The sequence below is a fragment of the Syngnathus floridae genome, chromosome 4, assembly GCF_059516105.1.
Source record: "Syngnathus floridae isolate MCC-2025c chromosome 4, RoL_Sflo_1.0, whole genome shotgun sequence".
NCBI lineage: Eukaryota > Metazoa > Chordata > Actinopteri > Syngnathiformes > Syngnathidae > Syngnathus > Syngnathus floridae.
Window position 1 is genome coordinate 13,897,329 of NC_142416.1, and position 23,697 is coordinate 13,921,025.

The 23,697-nt window shown below is 39.4% G+C and overlaps 4 protein-coding genes and 3 non-coding genes across 9 annotated transcripts; 2 read left to right on the forward strand and 5 right to left on the reverse strand.

The window, feature by feature from the left end:
• Positions 1–226: 226 nt before the first annotated feature.
• On the reverse strand, positions 227–5,256 carry dnaja1 (DnaJ heat shock protein family (Hsp40) member A1). Its single transcript, XM_088373451.1, has 9 exons — positions 5,092–5,256; positions 4,203–4,354; positions 3,943–4,129; positions 3,187–3,291; positions 2,187–2,414; positions 1,998–2,112; positions 1,722–1,837; positions 1,508–1,608; positions 227–1,414 (listed from the first exon to the last, which is right to left on the reverse strand). Exons 2-9 carry the CDS (start codon positions 4,332–4,334, stop codon positions 1,181–1,183), a joined length of 1,218 nt encoding a protein of 405 aa, XP_088229577.1. The 5' UTR covers positions 4,335–4,354; positions 5,092–5,256; the 3' UTR covers positions 227–1,180.
• On the forward strand, positions 2,918–8,367 carry aptx (aprataxin). Of its 2 annotated transcripts, XM_088373454.1 has the most exons (8): positions 2,918–3,045; positions 5,267–5,414; positions 5,690–5,736; positions 5,837–6,103; positions 6,699–6,758; positions 6,834–7,060; positions 7,410–7,513; positions 7,900–8,367. In XM_088373454.1, the coding sequence occupies exons 2-8, from the start codon at positions 5,285–5,287 to the stop codon at positions 8,061–8,063; spliced, it is 999 nt and encodes a 332-aa protein (XP_088229580.1). In that variant the 5' UTR covers positions 2,918–3,045; positions 5,267–5,284; the 3' UTR covers positions 8,064–8,367. The 2 variants fall into 2 exon arrangements, with proteins under 2 accessions (XP_088229580.1, XP_088229578.1); XM_088373452.1 differs by lacking the exon at positions 2,918–3,045 and having other exon boundaries at positions 3,567–5,414.
• LOC148399310 (uncharacterized) lies at positions 2,957–23,697 on the forward strand. 2 transcript variants are annotated; one of them, XM_088373450.1, is made up of 12 exons: positions 2,957–3,045; positions 17,607–17,722; positions 19,305–19,360; positions 19,445–19,498; positions 19,582–20,487; positions 21,284–21,377; positions 21,722–21,843; positions 21,973–22,093; positions 22,170–22,306; positions 22,455–22,603; positions 22,733–22,881; positions 23,065–23,697. In XM_088373450.1, exons 3-12 carry the CDS (start codon positions 19,307–19,309, stop codon positions 23,091–23,093), a joined length of 1,815 nt encoding a protein of 604 aa, XP_088229576.1. In that variant the 5' UTR covers positions 2,957–3,045; positions 17,607–17,722; positions 19,305–19,306; the 3' UTR covers positions 23,094–23,697. The 2 variants fall into 2 exon arrangements, with proteins under 2 accessions (XP_088229576.1, XP_088229575.1); XM_088373449.1 differs by lacking the exon at positions 2,957–3,045 and adding an exon at positions 16,701–16,925.
• Positions 8,823–8,896, reverse strand: trnai-aau (transfer RNA isoleucine (anticodon AAU)). The gene has a single exon. It is a non-coding gene; the product is annotated as a tRNA-Ile (tRNA).
• Positions 8,991–9,064, reverse strand: trnai-aau (transfer RNA isoleucine (anticodon AAU)). Its single transcript has one exon. It is a non-coding gene; the product is annotated as a tRNA-Ile (tRNA).
• trnai-aau (transfer RNA isoleucine (anticodon AAU)) lies at positions 9,153–9,226 on the reverse strand. Its single transcript has one exon. It is a non-coding gene; the product is annotated as a tRNA-Ile (tRNA).
• LOC148399314 (uncharacterized) lies at positions 9,528–13,725 on the reverse strand. The gene is made up of 9 exons (XM_088374738.1): positions 13,567–13,725; positions 13,263–13,317; positions 13,068–13,112; positions 12,806–12,865; positions 12,546–12,599; positions 12,434–12,460; positions 12,283–12,348; positions 12,078–12,140; positions 9,528–11,794 (listed from the first exon to the last, which is right to left on the reverse strand). Exons 2-9 carry the CDS (start codon positions 13,314–13,316, stop codon positions 9,764–9,766), a joined length of 2,400 nt encoding a protein of 799 aa, XP_088230864.1. The 5' UTR covers position 13,317; positions 13,567–13,725; the 3' UTR covers positions 9,528–9,763.

Genomic DNA, 23,697 nt, shown 5'->3' on the forward strand with positions numbered 1-23,697 from the left:
GTGCGAAATATATTTTCTCTAATTGCAGCTATAATGTGTTTTACAACTGTTTAGGATTTCAATTGGACTGTCAGCATGTTTGTATGCTTTTGTAAATTGGATAAGTCAGATACACAAATAACTCGTCCTTAAAAATGTGTCACACATTAAAAATACATCTTTGCTTCAAAATATGCATTTTGTTGAGAATGGATGCACCTCAGTGTATCATCAAATAATTTCAAAATTCCTTAAGACAATCATTTATTGAGGTAAGATTAACACAGCTGCAGAGCCACCTACCAACATGGCATTTACAGTCAACAACAACCAGTTTGACAACCACCATGACATGAGACAAAATGAATGACTTGCAGGCCTTAAACTCTTTCTGTTGATTAAAACGTGTCATTTATATTTCCAGATGTCATTCCCTAAAATTTGTAACATGCTAATGCTTCAAGTGGTGTATCCAAGTAAACATTGAATTAAAAACCCAAATAAACTGCAGTTCCTAAACGTTTCTGAATCTTCAACACTACTGGAACAGCAGACAGTTTGGCTCATTTAGGATGTTTTTTTTTTTTTTTTGCCGACTTGTCAAATTTTCTCCTTTCATGACAGGTGCAAAAGCAAAACAAAGACCACACTCAATATGGCAGTAGGGAATTAATTGTTGAACCCAAGTTAAATATTAGACTTTCAACTGCAAATTTTCAAGCATTGTTTAGCTGCTTAGCTTTGTCAGTCACATTTTTAAAATTAAGAAATGTTTAAAAAATAGCATACATGTAATAAAAGTGAGCATGCACACTCCATTTTAACACACACACATTGGATTGAACAGGTCATTGACGAAATGTTTACAACAGCAAGTGATTCAGTAATACTATAAAAGGTTATTCTATATTATATTGGCATTGTAGCAGAATGCCACGCCCCGCATAAAAAAAGTGTTATCGGGACAAAAAGAGGACTTGTTTCATTTTCTTACATTGTCATTACAGCAGCAACACCAATTAAGTCCTTCAGACTTTCAAAAATAATGACGACAAACACAGTTTTGTGGTTCAGTTTGACAACTGAGAAAAGTTAACCCCCCCTCCAAAAAAAGTGCATGAGATTTTTTTCTTCTTCTTTTTTTTTTTTTAAAAGGCGCTTAACTTTAGAAGATGAAGGTTTTGGAATGCAAAGTGGATGTTTAAGACGTCTGGCACTGAACACCTCCGGTGCTGGCATAGTCATCTTCATCCATGTAGTAGTGCTGATGCCTGTGCCGTTTGCGGCTCTCAAGGTCACAGTCCTCAAGGTCGGCGTAGATGTAGAGGTCATCGTCCATACTCTCCGGCTGCTCTGCGTCCACCTTCACCGGAAGGTAGCGCTCGAGATCCTTCAGTCTGTTCTTTGGGAGGAAGTTGGCTTTGGGGAACACCACCTAGAGGAAGGCAATTTGGGTTAAATGAAACGTCAAGCTTGTGAGACAATGTGTGACATGGGTTGCATGTATGTGTAAACGTGGCTCGCTTACAGAAAAGTGAATAATGAGTTTGCCCTTCTCAAATGGCCGGCGATACATTGGCATCCCCTCATTGCAGACGCACTTGGTGTCCCCGGGTTTGATCAGTTCCCCTGTGGGTCAAAAGACAGTCTTACATCTATTAACTGGTTTTAGTCGGGACCTTTTTGGAAGAAGTTGACACAGTGTGCTTGTGACCAAGAAGTTGACACAGTGTGCTTGTGACCTGGATGGGACGTGATGAGGAGGGTTCGGTTGTCAAGTGTCTGCACAGGCTTCTGGAACCCACACAAAGCTTCTACCAGTTGCAACTCCATCGACATGGTCAAATTCTCTCCTCTCCTGGAAGTGCATTGCAAAATTGGCATTACCGTACCGCCCGGGGAGAACATCACTGTGCAAATGTGGTGTACTTATCCAGCCCATACAGAATGTGATAAACTCCTAGCCTACAAACCTACGCACAGTGTAAATAATTAACATTTAGAGGTGAAAATGTTACCTTGTGAAACGGGGATGTTCTTGCAGGTCCAGTACAATGATGATGTCACCTGGCTCAAGACCTGGCTCCTGGTCTCCCTCCCCGTGAAACATGATCTTCTGCCCGTCTTTCATCCCTGTACAATGTAAGGTTTAGCTTTATCTTTCATTGACGATTCTACATTATGGTTAGATCTTACTTTGTTCTTACCCTTGTCAATGTGGACTTCCAGAATCTTCTTCTGTCGCAGCATCTTCCGACCACCGCACGCTTTGCAGCGGTCCTTCTGACTGATTCGCTGACCTTGGCCCTGACAGTTGTGACACACTGTGGATACCTGCTGGACCATACCCGGCACTAGTTGGTGTACTCGAACCTGCATGCCCGTACCATGGCACGACATGCACATCTGGGCTGCCCCTTTACGACTGCCACGACCTGTCGATGCAATAGTTCACAAGCTGTCAGAGTTCAATTTCTGGGCTATGGCAGTTGTTCACAATAACAAAGGCCTTGTTCACACAAAAAGTCCATTTTTAATCGTGTTTTCAAATGTTCTGGCCTTTTGTCCAAGATAAATGGAAGTCTGGCATTGAGACATTGGTGGAAAATGTCTTTGACGTAAAATATGTATAACATGCGTTAGATTGTTTTTGCTGTGCTTTTCTATAAAGCTCTTTCATTAGGCTTCTGATTAGTCCAAAATATCTTAATGTTGGTGGTATACCCAACTTTCAATATGGCTTTTAAAATACATATATATATACATATATATATTTTTTTAAATCAGGGCTCTTTTTCAGACATTCTCTGTAATTATTTTTAAATCAGGTCTCTTTTTCAGACATTCTCTGTAATTACATCAAAAAGTAAAGAATCAACTGGAATGTTTCCTTGGAAATTATCACCAAGATTAAAAACAAGTGATGTCACAAGGCTTTGTTAGTTCAGTTGAGTAGAGGGGATAAAGGACCTAATCTTGCCTATCCAAGAAATACAGTCAGAAAAGAACAATCGAAGTTTGTTAAAATTAATACAACTACAATGAAGAAGCTCGGAGACACCGCTGGTATGTGATGCTATGTCAATGTGTGTGTGGGTGGATGAGTTTTTGTGAGGCTCCATAAAGCCATTTGGACAAGAAATGATGTAAAGCGTAAAAAAAAAAAAAAGCACTCCATTTACCATAGTTTTGAATCTTTAGACATACCTTCACATCTCTCACATAGAGTATTTTTCTGGACAGAAAGTTTTCTTGTGGCTCCATTATAAAGATCTTCCAGTGTTACTGAAATCTGGTGCACTATGTTCTTTCCTGCCATGGGAGGAAAAAAATAGCAATTTATTTATGTAATACTATTCAGAGTGTTTCACAACTTTGTCACTTTATAACAGCTCATATCAAGATGTTCAACACAGATTTCAGATAACATTTTCAAAGCAGCCACCAGACAGATGTACCATACATGCAAGGAGTTTTGTTTCCCGAAGAACAAAGAACTGGAGGCCTACCACCTCCAACTAAAACTATTTCACAATTTTGAAACTCAAATTTGCTCTTTATTCATTAATGATAATTTCTCAGCTTTTCTGTTTTCATACTTTGCTACAGAAAATGAAGATCAATAGTATTCCGGAAATGGAAGTTGGGTTTTCATAGCTTTTAAAGGTCATTGAGCTATTACAAAGCTATACGTCAAAGTCAAGGCCCGCAGGTTTGGTCTGGATTTTTTTTTCGTTTGGTGCGGTTCCTATTCAGACTGTACATTTTTATTCGCACCTGAAGCGAACCGAGACCACTTGAAAAAGTTGGTCTTGGTCCGTTTCTTTAATTGGCACCAGGATTCATTTGCGTGTATTCACACATGCACAAAAGGTCCGGACCAGCGTTACAATCGAACCCTGGTCTGTTTAGAGCCATAAACTAAAACTACCAATACAGTTTATAGAAAATCAAGTGACGTACCTTTTCTCTCTCTGTGCATCCGCCTCACGCCTCCGAAAAACAAGTCAAATATGTCCATCGGGGATGCGAAGCTTCCTCCTCCACCGCCACCGCCTCCTTCTTTGATGGCCTCTTCTCCTCCCCGGTCATAAATTTCTCTTTTCTTGGCATCTGACAACACCTCATATGCCTGTGAGATTTGCTTGAACTACAAAGAATCCAAACACTCTTATTAGAACGTGACCGATACAAATTGTCACAATTTGGACACTTTTTATTACCCTCTCTCCTTCTGTGGGATTCTTGTCAGGATGATACTTCAAAGCAAGTTTGCGATAAGCCCTTTTCAGTTCATCAGGAGTTGCATGGGGTTTCACCCCCAACGTATCATAGAAACCCGTTTCCTTCACCATGTTTTCCTTGAGAAGATAACCTTTGAAAAGGGAGATCATGAAAACACAATATTTAGGGACAAAACGTATCATAGAAAGCCACTTCTTCACCATGTTTTCCTTGAGATGATAGCCTTTGAAAAGGGAAATCATGAAAACTCATTTACTATTTCAATACGCATCTATTGGTACATTCTACAAAATACAACACTGGACTTTTAAGTCTTTGTGTAATTTGCAAGTGAATCAATAGATTATCTTTTAGGGGCATGGAAACACGTGATGCCACCTAGTTCTTCAAGGGAGTGGCCGGATCAGAAATATTTGACATTTATACACAACAACTTAGCAATTCTAACGTAAAGTTTGATGATTTTGTCGGACCGCGTGGTGACTGTCACGGGTTGTTTTGTCTATGATTACATTACAAAACGCAAATGACACAACACGCTCAACGAAAAGGCATTTGCCCTCTTTCAAAATTGTCACGTGTAAAATCATGCTGACTTTAAGACATTGAAAGAGACATACACAGACTAAAATGTGAACAAATACTTGGAAATGGGTATGAAATAGAAGCAACTTGTGATTGCAAAGCATTGCCAATGTGTTACAAAGGTTTCGTTTCTCCGGCCCTGCTTTCGAGAGCCTTGTTGCTTGTTGCTAACGCTAGCTAATGCTAGTTTAAGATGCGATGGTAACATTTTTTATATTGAAACCATTTAACAGAATTCATACACTAATATTCATTCGCATATTAGCAACAACGCGTTCAAACCTTGTTGGAAGCAACACGTTGACGCCGCCGAAAAGTCAAGCGAAGACTTGAAATTCCAGAATTTTCTCTGTAACGGAGCAAGCGGCACCGCGGCGACGTCATCACAAGGCGCCGATAGCAGTCAACAAAGCAACCGTGGGCGGGTTGTTAATCTGACTCTTATTTATATTTTCAGTCTACATAAAATGCAAAAATGCCAATTTGCTGGCTTGTTAGTCAAGAGAAAACGCATAAACCTATTTGCTTGCCTCATCTTCAGCCACTTGTCCTGGGTCGTGGGCCAGAAACTACTATTAAAGACAAAAAATGCTCCAGAGAACAAGGTAAACTGTACTACGCCAGATAGATTAGACTTCATCTAATTTCAGTTTGTTACTAATGATTTAATCTCAAGGTCTTGATTTGTATTCTTAAATGTTACAACTCTGTTTTGCATACTTTCAATGTGGCTTCATCTGCATGACTCAGATTATACTCAGTATAATACTGTGGTAGCCTACTGATTTCATCTAGGTTATTTTCTCAGGTTCTTTTTAAATGCAATGGTTCCTAAATTGATCGATTTACAACTTTACCCAAACAATCCTTTTCAAACCAGTTGAGTTGAAAGCTGACTGCAACAAAGGTTTTGTCCACGTTAAACAGGTAAGAGAAAATGCTAAATTGAATACCTGCAATAAAGATTCTTTTAATTATTTAATTTTAAAGATGATTACTGATTTGCTTTCTCATTTTGATCCTATAGCTGGGTGCAAACCACACCTCCATCGACTCTGTGGTGGTTGGTCAAGGGAAGGAGGTCAAAATGAAGCCTGGCCAGTTACTCCACATTGTGAATGAGCTGTACCCATACACAATACAATTCAAGGAAGATCCTGGTAGTTGTAAGAGACCACTCAAAGTGTCTTCTATGGATCAAGAAGGCTGTCCAGAGGCTCCCAGTAGAAAAGCAGCCAAAAAATCTGAACAACTGCTTGGGTCTGGCCGAGCAGAAGACTCAAGCAAGATCAATGTAAGACATTTACAACTGAAAATGTTGTGCTGATATATTAACTTTTTTTCGGGACTTTTTAACAATAATTTTGATTCAGTTGCATAATGCTACCATTTTTGACATATCCCAATGACAATAAATTAAATATGGTAATTGATTAGTTACCATGTTTTCTCCTGAAGTGGCCACTTTTGGACATACATTGGGATAAGTGTTTGTTCTTTCAGGGAGGGTCTTTATTAGGGTTTTACAGAATTGCGTAACAAATTTGCATTGTACTTGTGCCTCCATTACTTTAGTGAGATGGATTCTTGTCTTGACATCAGATCTTAAATATTATTCCCTAATTCTTTCTTGTTCACTCTAGAAAATATTTTATATATTCTATGCTGCATACGGCAGAACTTTCTTTTTAAACTCCTTGTAAACTTCAGCTTTACAAATGCGATGTGCTGTGTTGTGGTAGATTAACCGATAGATAAAAACACCCATTGGAGGTCTGGCCTTTATTTATTCCAGTGGACAAATGCACCATGCAATTCATTGGGGAGCAACATCAAGGGAATGCAGTAAACTGCAGCCAAAATCATAAGTAAAAAGTAATCTGTTACAGGAAAGCGTGGGACATTGGAGCCAAGGGCTGACGGCTTCAATGAAAGACCCCAAAATGCAGGTTCTTATAAAGACAGGTTCATGAATAAATCACACCTATGGTTATATGGTTATCATACACATTTATTTCTTGTAGGTGTACAAGGATGATCAAGTAGTTGTAATCAAAGACAAATACCCCAAGGCACGTTACCATTGGCTGGTTCTTCCATGGCTATCCATTCCCAGCCTGAAGGCGCTGCGCAATGAGCACTCCAACCTGGTTAAGCACATGCAGAAGGTAGCCGAGCAAATGATTCAACAGTGCCCACACGCCAGTTCCTTGGACTTTCGCAGTGGCTACCATGCCATCCCAAGTATGAGGTAACGGGATCTTTTAGTGATGGTTGTTGAGTAAGGGCTCGCTGCACAATGATCAATGTGGCCCAACCCAACCCAACTGAACTGTTTGTTTTCATGATTTCTGATTTGTCTGCAACTAGTTTTACTGCCATTCAAAATTTGAATCACAGTTGCAGTGTGATGATGATGCAAATTACAAGCTTTCTTTCACACATGCTGAAAATAAGTTTTAGGATTTTTACCTGTGCAAGGCAAAGCCAGTTCTGTTGCTGAACCATGAAAATACCAATTTTGATTTTGGTATACCTTGTTATAATGTTTTTTTCACACGCATACATTTGTGTCAAATGTTGTCTTTTTCCTCCTGCAGTCATGTGCACCTCCACGTGATCAGCCAAGACTTTGATTCTCCTTGCTTAAAGAACAAAAAGCACTGGAACTCGTTCACAACAGCCTACTTTATTGAATCTCAAGGTGAAATCAATATATTGGTCATGGCAGGGTTGCAACTAACGATTATTTTTAAAAATCAATTAATCTGTCAATTGTTTTGTTTATTATTGGATAAAATGGATATAAAACCATGTTTCAATGTATCCTTCAAAAACAGGACATTATTTCCAACTGACAGTGCAGAAAATATTGTAACTAATTGATTAATTATGACTCAGTTTGGTTCAAAACATGTCAGAAAATAGGGGAATGTCTTATTTTGAAAAAATACAAATCAGTCTCCGTTCATGGAAGGCTACAGGAACCAAAGTTACTGTTTCGGACATCCCAAGCATTAGGACAATTATAAATGAAAAAAATGGTCTAAAATTTATCACTTTGTGCTCTTTGTTGTGATTTCCCTGCAGATGTCATCCATATGCTTGAAACAGATGGAAAGGTAACAGTTAAAGAAGGCACCAGCGAATTGTTAAAACTACCTCTACGTTGCCACATGTGTCGCAAAGAACTTGCCACTATACCAGCTCTGAAACAGCATCTCAGGTCTCATTTCCCTGCAGAGAGTCCGTGATGATACCTCACATGTTCATAGCTTCGTTGTGGGACATCTGTAATTGGCTCGCGACCAGTCCAGGGTGTAACCCCGCCTTTTACCCAAAGTCAACTGAGATGATAGATACCATCTCACTTGTGTCTTGTGAGGATGAGTGATATGGACAATAGGTAGATGCAATATGAGATGCTCTTCTCGTGGATTTAAGCATCATGACACAATGGTCTACATACCTTGCTTCTTTTCCCACTTATTAAATGGCTTTTCAATTGCTTAGTAAAACATTCAATGTAGATTAAAGGAAATACTTTTGTCATTGTTACTGTTTGTATTTGTCTTTTGGAGATAATGGTGATTGTTATAACATTATTTAATAAATACTGAATAATGTTGACGTCAACACTTAGTGGTTCCAAATTTGGATGTGCTCCGATAAGTAACCTACTGAGCAACATCTTAAAAATATTAGATAATGCTTTAAAGTAATGGTTTTTGTATTCATAGTTTTAGAACAAAAAAATGTGTGAAATTACAGTTGTGAATTTCTTTTAGTAACTGCAACACAATTGATTTTAGTAGTGACAGAAGCTGAGTAAAATGCATTAGATTAGAGTAGGGGACTGGAGTTGGTGACCCCTGGATTAGAGTATATTCAATGTGTCCAAATACAAGAATGCTGCCACTGAATGTTATCCTGTCCTGAGTTATGATGTAATAGCTGTAAAAAACATTTAATTATGTTGGAAAATTGACAAGTAAAGTAATCAAAAGTTTGAGTGGCCCGTACGGGGATCGAACCCGCGACCTTGGCGTTATTAGCACCACGCTCTAACCAACTGAGCTAACCGGCCGATGCGGCTCATAAGTGTAATCGTGGTTTCTATACGGTATGACCGTTGACCGCGTAAGAAAGTAAAACTAAACCAGTCTACGCAAAAGACTACGTGGCCCGTACGGGGATCGAACCCGCGACCTTGGCGTTATTAGCACCACGATCTAACCAACTGAGCTAACCGGCCAATACGGCTCTTTGGTGTAATCGTGGTTTGTATACGGTATTACCGTTGACCGCGTAAGAAAGTAAACCAGTCTACGCAAAAGAGTGCGTGGCCCGTACGGGGATCGAACCCGCGACCTTGGCGTTATTAGCACCACGCTCTAACCAACTGAGCTAACCGGCCGTGGTGTCGTAGATTCGTAATATCGGTTTGTATACGTTTTGACTGATGACAAAGTAATCCAAAAGAACGCGATTTTGTGTTAGCACCACGCTCGAACCGAATTAACTGGCCGGCCACCACGGTTCGGGCCGCAATTTTTGTTACGTCTATTTTTTACATGTTGTATGCCGGGGAACGGTTAGGGTTAGGGTTAGGGTTAGGGTTAGGGTGAGGGTGAGGGTTACCGCTATGCAGTATTTAGATTGGAGGCATAGTTTACTAGTGAATTGCTGCACGTTGTTGTAAGGATGACACAGGTAAATAAAAATTAAAGATTTATTTTTATAAGACATACACAAAATGCAGTAAACTGTAGAGACACTCTGCCACCAGGTGAAGAGAGGAGCAAAAAATAATTTCAGTAAACACACATGATAACATTATGATGCTAATATCAACATTCAGGAGTAGAAAAAATAGCTTATGTTCCACATGTCACCACCAAACAGCATCTTCAACAGTCTTGCAGTTGATTTGGGAGACTTGCTTTATGTGAGGTCATCTTCTTCGCAGCTGTAACTCCATGTCATCTTCATCTGGCACCAAGTGATTGTCCACTGAGTAGTGAGCATCATCGCCAATGTCCTGGAAGAAATACTCCTCACTCTCACAGCTCTCGTCCCCATCATTACAGTCTGTGGCTTTGCTTTGGTGGACCTCATTGCTTTCATGACTGTCGTCTTTGGCCTTACTCGTTTCACTGCTGTCACTGTCCTTGCTTGTTTCACTGCTTTCCTGACTACTGGTGGCACTGGATTCACTACTTTCATGACTTTTGCTCTCTGTGGATTCGCTGCTTTTATTCCCGGTGATGTCGCTGGCCTTTGAGGTTCCACTGGATTCACTGCTTTCATGACTGGTAGTATCACTGGACTCACTGCTTTCATGACTAGTGGATTCCTTGTCCTTAGTGGTACTTTCCAGACTGGTGGTCTCACTCGATTCACTGCTTTCATGCCCGGTGATGTCCCTGGCCTTACTGTTCTTAGGAATGATGATTTCACTGGTCCTGCTGCTTTCATGACTGCTAGTGTCACTGGATTCACTGCTGTCATTTTGTATATCACTGGTAATGCTGGTCTGAGTGGTTTCTTCACTGGTGCTCTCACTGCTGTCATTCACACTTACCAGCGAGGCCTTGACATCATAGTTGACCTTACTGATCTTCACTGCATCATGGGTTTCACTACTAGGGATATTACTGGCCTTGTTACCCTTATCTGCCTCCTTGCTTTCATTACTTGTACTGTCATCACTGCTTTCACTACTGGTCTCATCACTGCCCTTGCTGATCTGACCAGCTTCCCCACCATTGATTCCATTTTTGTAGATAACTTCATGAACCAAAGGGGCTTTGACGGCGTAACTTTTGTCATCGGTTAGACTTGACCCATTGCTGGTGCTCTCATTAGACTCGCTGCTGTCACTGGCCTTACCAGTTTCCCTGATGTCACTAGCCACACTTTGATTGCTCTCAGTACTGGTGCTATTACTGGTCATGCTGGTCTCTTCACTGCTGCTTTCACTGCTGTCAGGGCTACTAATGGACTCAGTGCTTTCATCACTAGCACTCTCGCTGCTGTCTGTCTCAGTGCTTTCTTGACTTGTTTCATTGCTTTCACTACTTGTGCCATTTCTGGTCTCACTGGTCTCGATGCTCTCACTACTGGTTCCATCATGCCCCTTGTCGGTCTGACCAAGTTCCTCAATGATACCCCCGCGTTTGTAGATAACTTCACTTATCAATGGGCTCTTGATGGTATAACTTTTGTCACTGGTCTGACTTGATCCATTGCTGGTGCTCTCATTGGACTCGCTGCTATCACTGATGTCGCTCGTCACATTTTTGTTGTTGTCATTACTTGTAATATCCCTGGTCTGAATGGTTTCTTGACTGGTGCTCTCACTACTGTCAATCACATCACTTCCCAATGAGGTCTTGATGGCATAGCTTACTTCACTGACCTTAACTGTCTGATGGCTTTCACTACTGGGGTTGGGGCTATCCATGGTGGATTCGTTGCTTTCATCGCTGGCACTCTCGCTGCTGTTGCTTTCACTGCTTTCACTACTAGTGCTGTTGCTGGTTTCACTGCTCTCGCTGCTTGTTCCGTTATTACCCAATAAGGTCTGATCAGGTTCCTCATCGAAGCTCTCACTGCTGTAAATAACTTTGAGTGGGCTCTTGATTCTATAACTTTTGTTGTCAGGTTGACTTGGTCCATCATTGTCACTTTTGGTGGTTTCATTAGACTGGTTGCTGTCACTACTGGTGGCCTCACTGCTCTCGGTGCTATCTTTTTTTGAGTCGTCGACGCTCTGATTGGACTCATTGCTGGTGCTGTCACTGCTGTCAGTCTCGTCACTGGCTTCATTGCTTTCGCTACTGCTGCTCTCATCACTGTCAACGGTGTCAGCCGCGTCACCAGCGATGCTGACTGTGTCCCCGTCCTCGCTGATGTCAGCTGCTTGCTGCGCTGACTGACTTACGACTTGTTTGTCAGAACTCACAGAAGCTGGATTCAAACTCTGAGAAAAAAAGAAGCAAAAAAAGATGCCTTTAGCTATGGGCTTGATTTCAGGATGCCACCATGTGGCTTGCATGCACACTCGCAGAGTCAGCTGCATCCATCCATTTTCCATGCCCCATGTTATTAAAGTTTTGCGTAGTCTGTAGGCTTAAAAAGTCCCCAATGCAAAATAAATGTGAGGGTAATTTTTCAAAACTCCGAATAAACCAAAAGAGCAAGTGAAAAGAATACATCTTGGAATTATGCCTTTACTACATTAAGTCATATGTCGAGTAAATTACCTGTTGGTACTGTTGCACAAAATACTGATAGGCTTGTGGATCATAAGAACCTTCACTCTGAGCCTGAGAGAAATGAACAGAGAGGCATTCAATAATACTCTTTACCATCTCCATTATTGGGCATGTTCTTTTGATAAAAAGGCTAGAGGGATATCTCAAAATTGTGCCTTCAATGCAAAAAAATCAGTTATATTCAGTACATTACCTGCTGGTAGTATTGGTATAAGTACTGCTGATAAGACTGTTGATCATATGAGCCTCCAGCTTGAGACTGAAAGAAATTAACAGGAACATTTAATGATATTCTTCGACAATTTAAAAGTTTTTCACTGTCAACTATGGGCAAAAACACTCACCTGTTGTTGCTGATTTTCTTCAGAGCTCTAAAACCCACAAAAAATAGAATATCTCAATATGATGCCTTTAGCAACAAAATATCATCATTTAGTCACTTGTCGAGTAAAATACCTGCTGGTGGTTCTGGTAGGGGGAAGGTTGATGGGATTGTGGATCATCCAGAGACTGGGAGAAATGAACACAGAAAACAGGAGACCTTTAATGATATTTTTGAACACCAACATAATAACTGCCGTGTTCTTCTTAGGGACCCATACAATGCACATTTTTTTGGTTTTGTTATTCAGATCTCCAAAACACCCCCAATAAGAGAAAGCAAATTGCAAAGATTTGCAAATGACATAAAATCATATTTAAGTGAGGTAAATTACCTGCTGGGGGTAGGTGGAATGTTGAATGGATTGTGGAACATGTGAACCACCAGTTTGAGACTAAAAGGAATAAACAGGGAGGGACATTTAATGATACTTTTCAACATCAACATTATTACGCTGGTGCATTCTTTGAATATTTGTTGCTGTAAGCTGCAATTCGAAGTGCAGACAATATAATAACGGCATCATTAGTTTAATGATGTGCTGGGTTTCTAGTGTTGAATGAATTAAAAGAAAAGACAAGAAAAAAAACACTCACTGATTCACTTGATTCACTTGACTCTGTGACGCCATTAAATGAAATCTGTCCAAAAGAAAATGACATTTGTTTTCACTGTATGTGATTTTTTAAAAGCTGTATAGCATCACATAGAAATAACATTTTAGTTCAATGATAGCCAAAAAGCCAAAAATTGTAAAACTGTAAGTAATCATTGTACTTGTATATACTCACAGGTTTGGCAAATATAGCCCCGATAAGGCAAATTACTAGTCCGACGACCTTCATTCTGTAAAACACATGTATTTCACGTTACGATCAAGCTAGATCATGCTCACACAGAGAGACAAAATAGTTCAGATGTGAGCATAATCATCATTTTTAGAATTATTGTTAGAGATAACTCAAGTTAAAAGCAGATGTTTGCATGCAAATTTCAAATACCTAAAAAGACATTACATATTCTGTGTAAAGAAAAAAGGCAAACACATTTATTTAACTTACTGAAAAGACACAGAGTAAATAGATTCAATATTACCTGAGTAGAAGTGATCAAAGCTTAATGGAGAATCTTTTCTCAGTCAGACGCCAGATGAAAAGCTGTCAGAGCTTCAGCTTATATGTGACAGCGAGCAGGAGAAGCGTGAGTGGCAAGCTCGTAGTTGGGACGTGCTGCAGGAAACCCCGAGCTACTCTATATATGCAAACCAAATTATGCTTTTGTTACATCACTTCCTTCCGGATTTCTCCTCTATGGACACGCCAAGATGTATTTGTGTCAGCAATCAAGCTCAAAACACATTTTGGCGGGACGGTGCTGATTACACACACAAACCACAAACAGACACCACAAACGCACACACACTCACATGCACGCACACATAAATTTTCCTTGAAACAAAAAAAAAGTTCTTACACTTCAAACCAAGTGTCATAAAGTATGAAGGGACTTTACAAGTCCAGATGTGTAAACCAAAAAATTGTTCCACAGACAGACATACAGACACTTTAGATACTGTAGAACAGGGGTGTCAAATTTATTTTTGTCGCGGGCTGCATTGTAGTCATAGTTTCCTTTGGAGGGCCACGATGACTGTCAACCCAAATAAATGCATGAACGCCTAATATTATATATAGTATAAACTACAAAACAAAATCTTTCTCAAATCAGACTATTAAAAATGGTTCAAATATATTAAAAAAGATTATTTCTAAAAGTGAAGACAATTTGCAATTTTAGTAATGACACATGAATTTGAGTTGTCTTTGCGGGCCACATAAAATGATGTGACGGGCCGTATCTGGCCCCCGGGCCTTGAGTTTTGGATGGATGGGTGGATGGATGGATGGATGGATGGATGGATGGATGGATGGACGGACGGACGGATGGACGGATAGATGCAAACTGAATTTTAACTTACACAGCCCCCTCCCTTGTCATAATTACTATAAGGTTTGTGTTTGTCCCTTTGTGGTTAAAAAAAAAACCTCTCCCACTCAGAGCGGAAGCGTTCCATAGACGATGTAATACTTGTTTCCTGTTGACTTACGTACATATTCACCACGTGAACCAAAACTGCTTTCTGCCCATGATAATTGAGTCCAGTAGACAGTCTAATTCCTTTATAATTATTTTTGTCTAATTTTCGTGCTGCAGTATTTGCTTGTCTCTGCGACTTCATTGTGTATTGTAGTTTAACTTTATCTGCCCCCAACATTCCAGCCTGCAGATCTCATCAGATTATTATAGTATGGTTAATTAACCATCATATGACTTAATTTAATACTGAATATTTCAGTATTTTGATATCCTTTTGAAAATTGTATTGAATAAGTATTGGATACAAAACATACGTATTATTGCTTTGTTAAAGAAAAAAAATGAGATAAGAAAAAAAAATCTATTCAGTTAATTATGAATGAACCATTAGTTTCCATTTTTGGTCATAATTTTCAATTGTTCATATAAGCAAACTATTTTCTCCTCAAAAAACATTAGTAAATGAGATTTGGGGCTATAGGATAAATCGACATCATGAACACACATCAAAAATATTCTGTATTGTATCTCAGTTTTTTTTTTTAAACCATTATTCTTTAAACATAAGCCCAAATCATAATTATGTAACCCATTGTAGATAAGAAATAGTTTGTCATGATGTAACCGTAGCCTGTTTTTGGAGCTATGGGATTGGTCTGTGGAAGTAAGATATGTCGGATACCGAAATAAAGAGGTGTACGTTTCCTGCTTGAGGCTTATAAAAGTTTCCTGGCTGTCCATATATGGTCTGGCTTTAAATAAAACTAAAGAATTCCTTGTTTAACCTCCTTGGAGTTTGGCTATGAACAAGAAACCTGTAATTAGGTTGGGGATGTTCACGAAAGTCTGGAGCGCTTTGCAAACCACAGCCGCCACTCGGTGTCCTGCTTTAGAAAAGGGCGGAGTGAGGCGAAGTTGATTGATGCTTGTTGTGGCACGCAGACATGCGGTTTACTATGTCTGTGTGTTCCCCTGTGGTTCTATGAAGTTGAGTGACGCGATGACCTTGGCAGTCAGTTTATATATTTGTGAATTTACGCAAGGGAAATAACTTGAGGCGAGTGAACTTTTGCCACGGACTTGACTTTTTCTATCACCTGTTGGTTTAATGCATTAGGCAGACAAATCATATGAATGCCAGCACTCTGAACAGCAAAAAAAACCAGACCCTAATATGCAATATGGATAAAAGACTGTTGCATTGATTGAGAAGTTAAATACAATTCTTGAATTTAGAAGAATATGTCTGGAACTGGATTTTTTTTTTTTTTAAAGTGAATTAAAAATCACTGTTAGGTGTTCAAACAGACATTGCACGAAGTACTCTTGGATTGAGCATTTGAAATATGGGAGTGATTTGTCTCTGCTGGTTACAGAAAATAAATACTGACCATCTGCAAGCACAGAGAGAACATACAAACTCCACACAGGAAGTCTGGAGCTGTGATTCGACCTTCGAACTGTCGGCAGACACGCTAACCGCTAAGTTACCGTGCTGCCCAACAAGCGGCCATATCAAGATAATTTTGCCAACATCTATTTTCAGTCATCTGTAAACAAGGTCTAAATTGGGTCCATTTATCATGGGTTTCACAACCTGCACTTGCTTGACATGAGACTGTTTGTGTTCTGGCCAGTGACAGACGTTATGCTTTTTTGATGATTAAGTGAGGTGAAGATAATGATGACATCCAAGCCCTTGAATTCCTGCATCAATGTCACATCAGGTGTGATCTTTCATGGGGGCCCTTGCTTGACCCCAAAATGGTCTTTTTATGCCATTTTGTCTGACCCAACCGCATCCTGTTTGGCGTTTTGAAGGGTGCCCTTTTCTTGAGCCATGATTATGCAGACAGATTGAATCTGGACCTCAAGGACCTCAAATTGACCTAGAAAGTAGGACGTAATGTTTTCAGTGACGTACAAATTTCAGGAACTTGAACTGTTTTTTTTTAAGCAATCTGTGTGTCGCGACTCGTCCCCGGTTGTTTTATTATGTGTGGGTTGTCATGGTTTCTGTCCGGGTCTGTGTACTCGCCCTCCCTTTCTGTGTCTACTCACAATCAATGTATTAATCACAGTCACCTTTCTCTCGTTACCTGTCTCATATTTAAATCCTGTCTGCGTGTCACTTCCTGTCGGATTGTTCTTGTTTCTTGTGTCCGTCCCACATCTTTGTCTGTCTGTTTCTGTCGGCCAGTCAGTCCAATAATTGTTTTGTCATGTCGTTAAGTTATGTTAGTTTGCTGGTTCTGTTGGTTTGTTCTCCTCATCCTCCTTTCCAACTACCTTTTCCCTCAATAAGCCCTGGTCCAAGCTGCATTTGGTCACCCTGCTCCACTGATTCCGTGACACTGGTGGGTAACAAAAGATCAAATTTAATTATAAATACATTAACATTTCTGAGCGGGTACGGCAAAATAAAAGGATGAACATGCTTTTCTTCCTTGGACAGGTTTCATGCATTTGTATCATTTTGTGCTTATGGTACTTAGAATGTTCAGTAAAATGTGTTCTCTGCTTTGAAGCCATTCATAGGGAGCAGTGGCCGGCTGAGTACTGTCTGGGGAACCAAATCCAGACCTTGTGTCAGCACCTTGGTCAAAGGAACTGGCCGGAAATGAACTTTCATGTTTTTGGAATGTGGTAGCAGAGAACATCTGCAGAGAACATCTATAGAGGCTAGCGCATGGAATTGTCACACTGAAAGACCAAAAATCAGTTTTTAAGAGCAATTGGGAAACTAGAATTGAAACAAACATTCAGCCAGTCTGCTGCCATGTCTTGAAAAAGTTTCAATGTACTCAGCGTGGTCACTGACTTGCTTACTGCTGGCCTTGTCTGCTTCTCCCAGTCGAGATGTGTCGGGATTTGAATTCCAGCTCCGTTCTAGAGTTGGTTTTAACGAGAGTTTGAATGTAAAAGCTGGGTTTATTTTCTGTGCCCTGTGATCGACTGGCTACAAGCTGAGGGCCACTGGACCCCAACCCATTTGTCAAAATGTTGGCATGACTGACCCATTGTGTGTGTGTGTGTAGTGTTTGTAGAGTTTGATCCTCGTCTGGAATACAAAAGGACTTTTCCCAGGTTGAGCAGAGGCACATACACTAATGCACTTGTGCAGGATTCTCGTTCTTCCAGCAACTTATCTCAGGTATTATTTCATCATGTACTGATGTTTTATACTCAGATTAATAATTTGTGAATTTATGTTCTTTAATACATATTTATTGTAGCTCTTGCTGGTGTGCTCTTGCTGGTGTGCTTGTGCCTCTCATAGCCAAAGTTGAGCGTTGATTATTTTACTCAGATACTTTGGGATTTCTGTGTCGAGGTAATGAACACTGCTATATATATAAACTTCAAGTCAGATGTCTAGACAATAATTGTGAAAACGTGCATGTTAAGGTATTCAGTGTCTGAGAATTAGTCAAGTGTGGACGAGTTACATAATGAAGCCACCGAACCAGTACATAGTTCACATTTATTTTACCCATATATCAGTGTGGCAGATGTTCTCGCAGACAGACACTTTACAGTAATTGCAGCTTGAAGAATTGACATTTATTACCAGAGTTAATTAGGTTGCAAAATTCCCTCAACTAAATAATGCCACAAATGAAAGCTTAAAATACACTGTCTAGACTCAGGGTTGGCAAGGAATAGGCCAGGGGTTGGCTATGGACCATTTTTTTAAATCCATTTTGCTGATTTTTTTTTTACATTATTGACAGGCTTTTAATATTTGTTTAGTCAATGAAACAATTTCTCAATGAAATTGGTCAAATAAGCACATTTGCAGTATTAACTTTACAATTTAAATGATCTTGTATATACTAATATAATTTACCTGGCTAATGTGTAAAAACTATACATTTGAGATTTATTTTAAATAATATATTCCTTGATGATAATGCAATATACTAAAGAATATTAGTAAAATAAATAATTTTACATTTTGCTGGGGTACCATAAAAACCTATGTCAAAGTTTGGTCAATTTAATATTTTTTTCACAAATTTATACTGCAGTATTGTTTAGTCCCCATATGTGTGCTATTTTTACAATTTTTTTTTTTCTTTTTTTTAATTGTTGACCACTCGCCCACGGCTAGCTATTGGTAAAATATACCTCCTCCCACCCTTCTTAAAAATTTAACATTAAATTAAATTAGAAAATTAATTAACACAATTCAGCAACAACTAACCCATGAACACAAATATATACCAACACCTCATTTCACAACTTGTATTACAAGCATTACAAAAGTATGAAGAAAAGTGAATTTTTCCATCTGTATATGAAAGTACCAAATAAAATAATTCTTATACAATATTTGCACACATTGTAGCCATGTATTGATTTGAGCTGCATGGGTTAACTGGACCAATCCAGAGTACCTTGGTTCCCAGGGAACAGACCCGCTAATGTCTGCTTTGCTTCTGCTCTGCAACAACAACAAAAAGCGACTGTGGACTTAGTCTACTTTTTCCAGTCTGGTAGTCGCTTTATGTTTACTTTAGCTTTAAAAGTGAGGCCTGCTACCATGATGATGGGGGACAGCTTTGCACACAAATTAAAGCAAATGTGTGGAATGAAAAATATTTGACGGTTTTGAAATCTATGTGGTTTGTTGCTAAGATTTGTCCTTTAAAACATTTCATTGCCATTTTGTCTGTAGTGATTGATGGAAATATAATTTGTATTTTTTTGTTTGTTTTGTTATATTGTTTCAGGCATGAGGGCCTGCATAGTACTTGTTTGCCTTGTGGCTGCAGTATTCCCTTTATCTGTGAGTAGAAAAGTAATTTTGCAGACTATTTAATGAAGTTTTGAAATACACAGACATAATTAACATTTGTACAATTTTATACAGGTAGAAAATAATCGTCATGGAAAACATAGGACTTCGCACAAAGCCAAGGAAAAGGTAAAGTACACTTTTAATGATTTTCCTTTAACAAATATCTAAAATTTTAATTCTAAAATTTATTTTGGATTTGCTCAAATAAGGACATTGCCATCGAGGAGGCCAACGAGGCACCAGTCTTACCCACTTTAGTGGCTGTTGAAGAGGGCAACCATGAACAGGAAGAAGGAGAAGCGAGCGCAGAAGATGACGCTGCCGCCGAGAAAAAGAGTAGCCACTCTGAGATGACAAAAAGTGAGGCGGTCCTCTTGAGTGAGGAAGAACTGGTGGACCTTCTCAATAAGGAAGCAGCCGAAGAGGATGAAGCAGAAAAACAAGAGCTGGATGAAGAAGTGACCACAGGTGCAGATGAAAAGGAATCCAGACAAACAGAAGTGCAAGAGGAGAAATTGGCAATGACGCATGATGAGCGGGTTAAAAATGAGAGTGGGGAAGGTGGTGAAATGTTAATGAAAGAAAGCCAAGACTCTGAAGTGGAGATGCAAAGCAAGAAAAATGATGAATCTTTAGGAGAAGAAAATGTTGCTTCTTTGGAAGAATCTGAAGGCAGCTCAGAGTCCAAGATAATATCAAATCTTGACTATGCAGGTGATAGCGCAAGTATGCCAACTCTAGCCAAAGTGGAAGACCACACAGAAGAAATAACGTCTGTTTCTAAATCAGATATCAAAGAGGATAAATATGCTGGAGTCATAGATGACGATGTAACAGAACCTCAAGGAGCGTCAAGTCAGGTTCAAATCCAAGACAACAAGGCAAAAGACTCAGAGATGCAGATGGCTGGAAAGGATGAGGAGAAAAGTACTGTTGAGAGTAGAGATGATGCCAGTGGAAAAACAAGGAGACCAAAGAAGAACCAAAGAACAAGGAAGCACTCACCACAAAGGGAGGAAAATCAAGATGAACACGAACAGAGCCAAGAGACGCCTCATGAGACTCACAATCACAACACAGTTCAGAAGGCAAAGAGGAGAAGAGCAGGACAATGGGTATGGCACACATGGAGGAACCTCCAAAGCTGAACACAATCATTTCGATGAATCTTTCATGTTAAAATTTCAAAAACACTGAATTTTTTTAAAAAGTGAATTAATGTATTCTGTAACATTCATAACCATTATTTTATACCAAGAATTCTCAATGGTGTAGTACAAGTACCACTAGTTTTTAAAAACGTACAATTGTGTTAATAATGGTCGTGGTGGAACGGACAAAAATTTTTCGCAGAAAACTCATGATGGAGAAATTCTCCATTTCAAGGGGTGTCAAATATACGTGAATTTTCTCAATTTGTGGGCCATCTGGTCCTCGTAAATAGGGGATTCCACTCTCATATTTCAGTGCAGCCTTAATGTTCAACCTATACATTGTTATTTTGGCTTACAATATCATTACATACACTCTAAATGCATCTAATTTTAAATGAACACGTAGGCCTACTACTTCACTGTAGTTTGGTCATCATGGTGGTATGGAAAGCGTTTTTAGGAGCTATTTAAAGTAAAAAGCTTGAACCACAATTTAAAAAAAAATCACCTTTTGAAGACACTAACAGGAAGATGTTTATAGGGTGATACTGGCATCTAGTGGTTTTTTATGATTATTTCTGGAAGGGCAATATTGCTGCCCTCATGTGGCGCAAAAAGTAATTACATGTGTCCATTAAGGTGCTCCTAAAGTAAAAATGTGACTAAATGTGGTTTAGCTGCAGTAGAAGCAGAGTAAACATTCAAAAACCCCTCTGTTTGCAAAAATTTGAATATTTCCCCATATTTCATCCTACAGGGCTCTTTAGTAGGTGTGAACCCAGTGCAGATAAGGGCCAAGGTGGATCTCTACCCGAGTGCCAGATCCTCTCCTGCCCCAGAAGCCCCTCCTGGTTGGTGTCTGCCAAAACAGCATTCTCTGCATTGACTCAATCACTAAACCAACAGTCTCGCAATCTGCTGACTGGGGCATTTAACTAAAACTTCAGCATTAGCAGCCATTCTTGCTTCATGATTGCAAGCAAAACACAGCTCTACCAGCTTAAGGGCTGAATGCGGACACATCAGGTTGAATTTAGTCACTGTACAAGCTTGAGAGGCGATGGTATGTCACAGGATGGTGCTTTTGAGTAATAGCTCACTGGATTTTTAGCAATCTACACTGAATTAAAGCAAATCAGTCATGGAATGACATCATTGAGTCAATTGCAATTAATGTTTTTTTTGTTTGTTTCAGATCTATGCGATAATTTCCGCTGCAAGCGTGGAAAAATGTGCATACTTGATGAAGATAAAAAGCCAAATTGTGTCTGTCAGGAACCCTCTCAGTGTCCCTCTAGTTTGAATGAGTTTGATCATGTAAGTATGAAACACAATTTGTGCTTATTTGTCCAACCACATGATTTGATATAAGTAGACTGGACTGTGAAGCAGACATGCTAACAAGACAAACTGCCTATATCGCTCATTGTGATTTAATTTCTGAAGGTTTGCGGTACGGACAATAAGACATACAACACTTCGTGTGAACTCTTCGCCACTAAATGCAAGCTGGAAGGCACCAAGAGGGGACACAGGCTTCATCTGGACTACACAGGACCATGCAAATGTGAGAGCGTGTCAACATTTTACATCAAACTCATGGATGGAAAATAAATGACCTTTTTTTTTTTTGTCTTGCTTAGTGATACCTCCATGTGAGGACACCGAGCTGGTCCAGTTCCCGTTGCGAATGAGGGACTGGCTGAAAAATGTGCTGCTGCAGCTTTATGAACATGACTACGTGTCCCCCGGCTACCTCACTTCCAAGCAACGATTCAAAGCGCGTTTAACTTTTATTTATTTCAAAAACTTTGCCATTGCTGCATTTTCTACTCTTCTAGTTCTCTGAACATAAAATATATTTCACCATAAACCACAATAGCAAAAACAATCACCACAGATGTGAAGTTGTTTGGTCTTTTTTATAGGTGAAGAAAATCTATGAGAACGAGCGACGTCTTCATGCTGGTAATCACTCGGTCGAACTATTGGTTCAAGACTTTGAGAAGAACTACAACATGTACATTTACCCAGTGCACTGGCAATTTGCTCAACTGGACCAACACCCCTCTGACAGGTATAATAAGTAAAATAAGTTTTAAGGAACTACTGTGTATATATAATCAACATCTATTCCCTCCAACAAAGGAAAGCACAAAAATTGGATATTACATACTGTGAACATATTTAACTGTCTCTTGTACAGAATCTTGTCCCACTCAGAACTGGCCCCGCTCCGAGTCCCTCTGGTACCTATGGAGCACTGCACCTCTCGCTTCTTTCAAGAGTGTGATGCCGACAAGGACAAGCAGGTCTCCCTTACTGAGTGGACTTCCTGTTTTGGCATCAAGAATAGTAAGATCACACAACACATGCCAATTTGAAATAAGTAAAGAAGGTCATTGAGAAAAAAAAAAACTTTAATGTAATTATGGAGAAAGCACTTGCTACACACTAAGTAATTAATTTATTGGCTGCTTAGGACTTGATCCATATTTTTTGTCAATTTCAAATGCCAATAATTTCGTCTTTCCACAGATGACATTGATGTCAACCTTCTCTTCTAAGTTCACTTTGTGGCTCACTAATGGACACAAGTTGGCAGATGCTCCAAAATACAACTTGGTTTGAGCATGGCACGCATTTTAGCCCAGTAATCGATTAATCAGGGGTTGGGCTTGACCTATTAATTTTCCTCTAACTCTAATATTTCACCTTACTCATTTAAATAATCTATAAAAAATAACAAATCTAGGCTTTCAACTGTGGGGAAGACCATTTTCTGTTCTTTACTGCAGAATATTTTTTGTAAAGCAGTCCCTCACTCCAGCTTCACAAGTATGAACAGACCAAAATGAGCACAAATTCCAATATCTGCTTTTCGCTGCAAAGAGCAGTTGCTACTTTCTTTACTTTTTATGTATGTAATGACCTAGCATCCTAGTACCTTTCATATGAGAACATCCTTTATTTTAATTTCTACATTTCATTCTATTCTGTTTTAGATGCATTTTTTTAGTCGACAATGTATTAGATGGTAGGCTTCTTAATGACTGTAATTGTTGTTGAATAGATTTTGCAGCGTCTGAGAATGGAAAATTATTTCTGTCAACTATGCAACTTACCTTAGAAGCTGTTTGTTTGCAATCATTAAAAGGTGAATGGAATACA

Coding starts and splice junctions, on each gene's coding strand:
- dnaja1 (XM_088373451.1), bottom strand. CDS start 4,334: ATGGTGAAGGAAACGGGTTTCTATGATACGTTGGGGGTGAAACCCCAT. Junction 2,415..3,186: donor TCTATGTGAGAGATGTGAAG/GTATGTCTAAAG, acceptor TTGCATCGACAG/GTCGTGGCAGTCGTAAAGGG. Junction 1,609..1,721: donor CCTCATCACGTCCCATCCAG/GTCACAAGCACA, acceptor TTTGACCCACAG/GGGAACTGATCAAACCCGGG.
- aptx (XM_088373454.1), top strand. CDS start 5,285: ATGCCAATTTGCTGGCTTGTTAGTCAAGAGAAAACGCATAAACCTATT. Junction 5,415..5,689: donor AAAATGCTCCAGAGAACAAG/GTAAACTGTACT, acceptor TTTTCAAACCAG/TTGAGTTGAAAGCTGACTGC. Junction 6,759..6,833: donor TGAAAGACCCCAAAATGCAG/GTTCTTATAAAG, acceptor TATTTCTTGTAG/GTGTACAAGGATGATCAAGT.
- LOC148399314 (XM_088374738.1), bottom strand. CDS start 13,316: ATGAAGGTCGTCGGACTAGTAATTTGCCTTATCGGGGCTATATTTGCC. Junction 13,113..13,262: donor GGGCTATATTTGCCAAACCT/GTGAGTATATAC, acceptor TCTTTTGGACAG/ATTTCATTTAATGGCGTCAC. Junction 12,600..12,805: donor ATTCCACCTACCCCCAGCAG/GTAATTTACCTC, acceptor CATTTCTCCCAG/TCTCTGGATGATCCACAATC.
- LOC148399310 (XM_088373450.1), top strand. CDS start 19,307: ATGAGGGCCTGCATAGTACTTGTTTGCCTTGTGGCTGCAGTATTCCCT. Junction 20,488..21,283: donor GGAGAAGAGCAGGACAATGG/GTATGGCACACA, acceptor TTCATCCTACAG/GGCTCTTTAGTAGGTGTGAA. Junction 21,844..21,972: donor GTTTGAATGAGTTTGATCAT/GTAAGTATGAAA, acceptor TAATTTCTGAAG/GTTTGCGGTACGGACAATAA.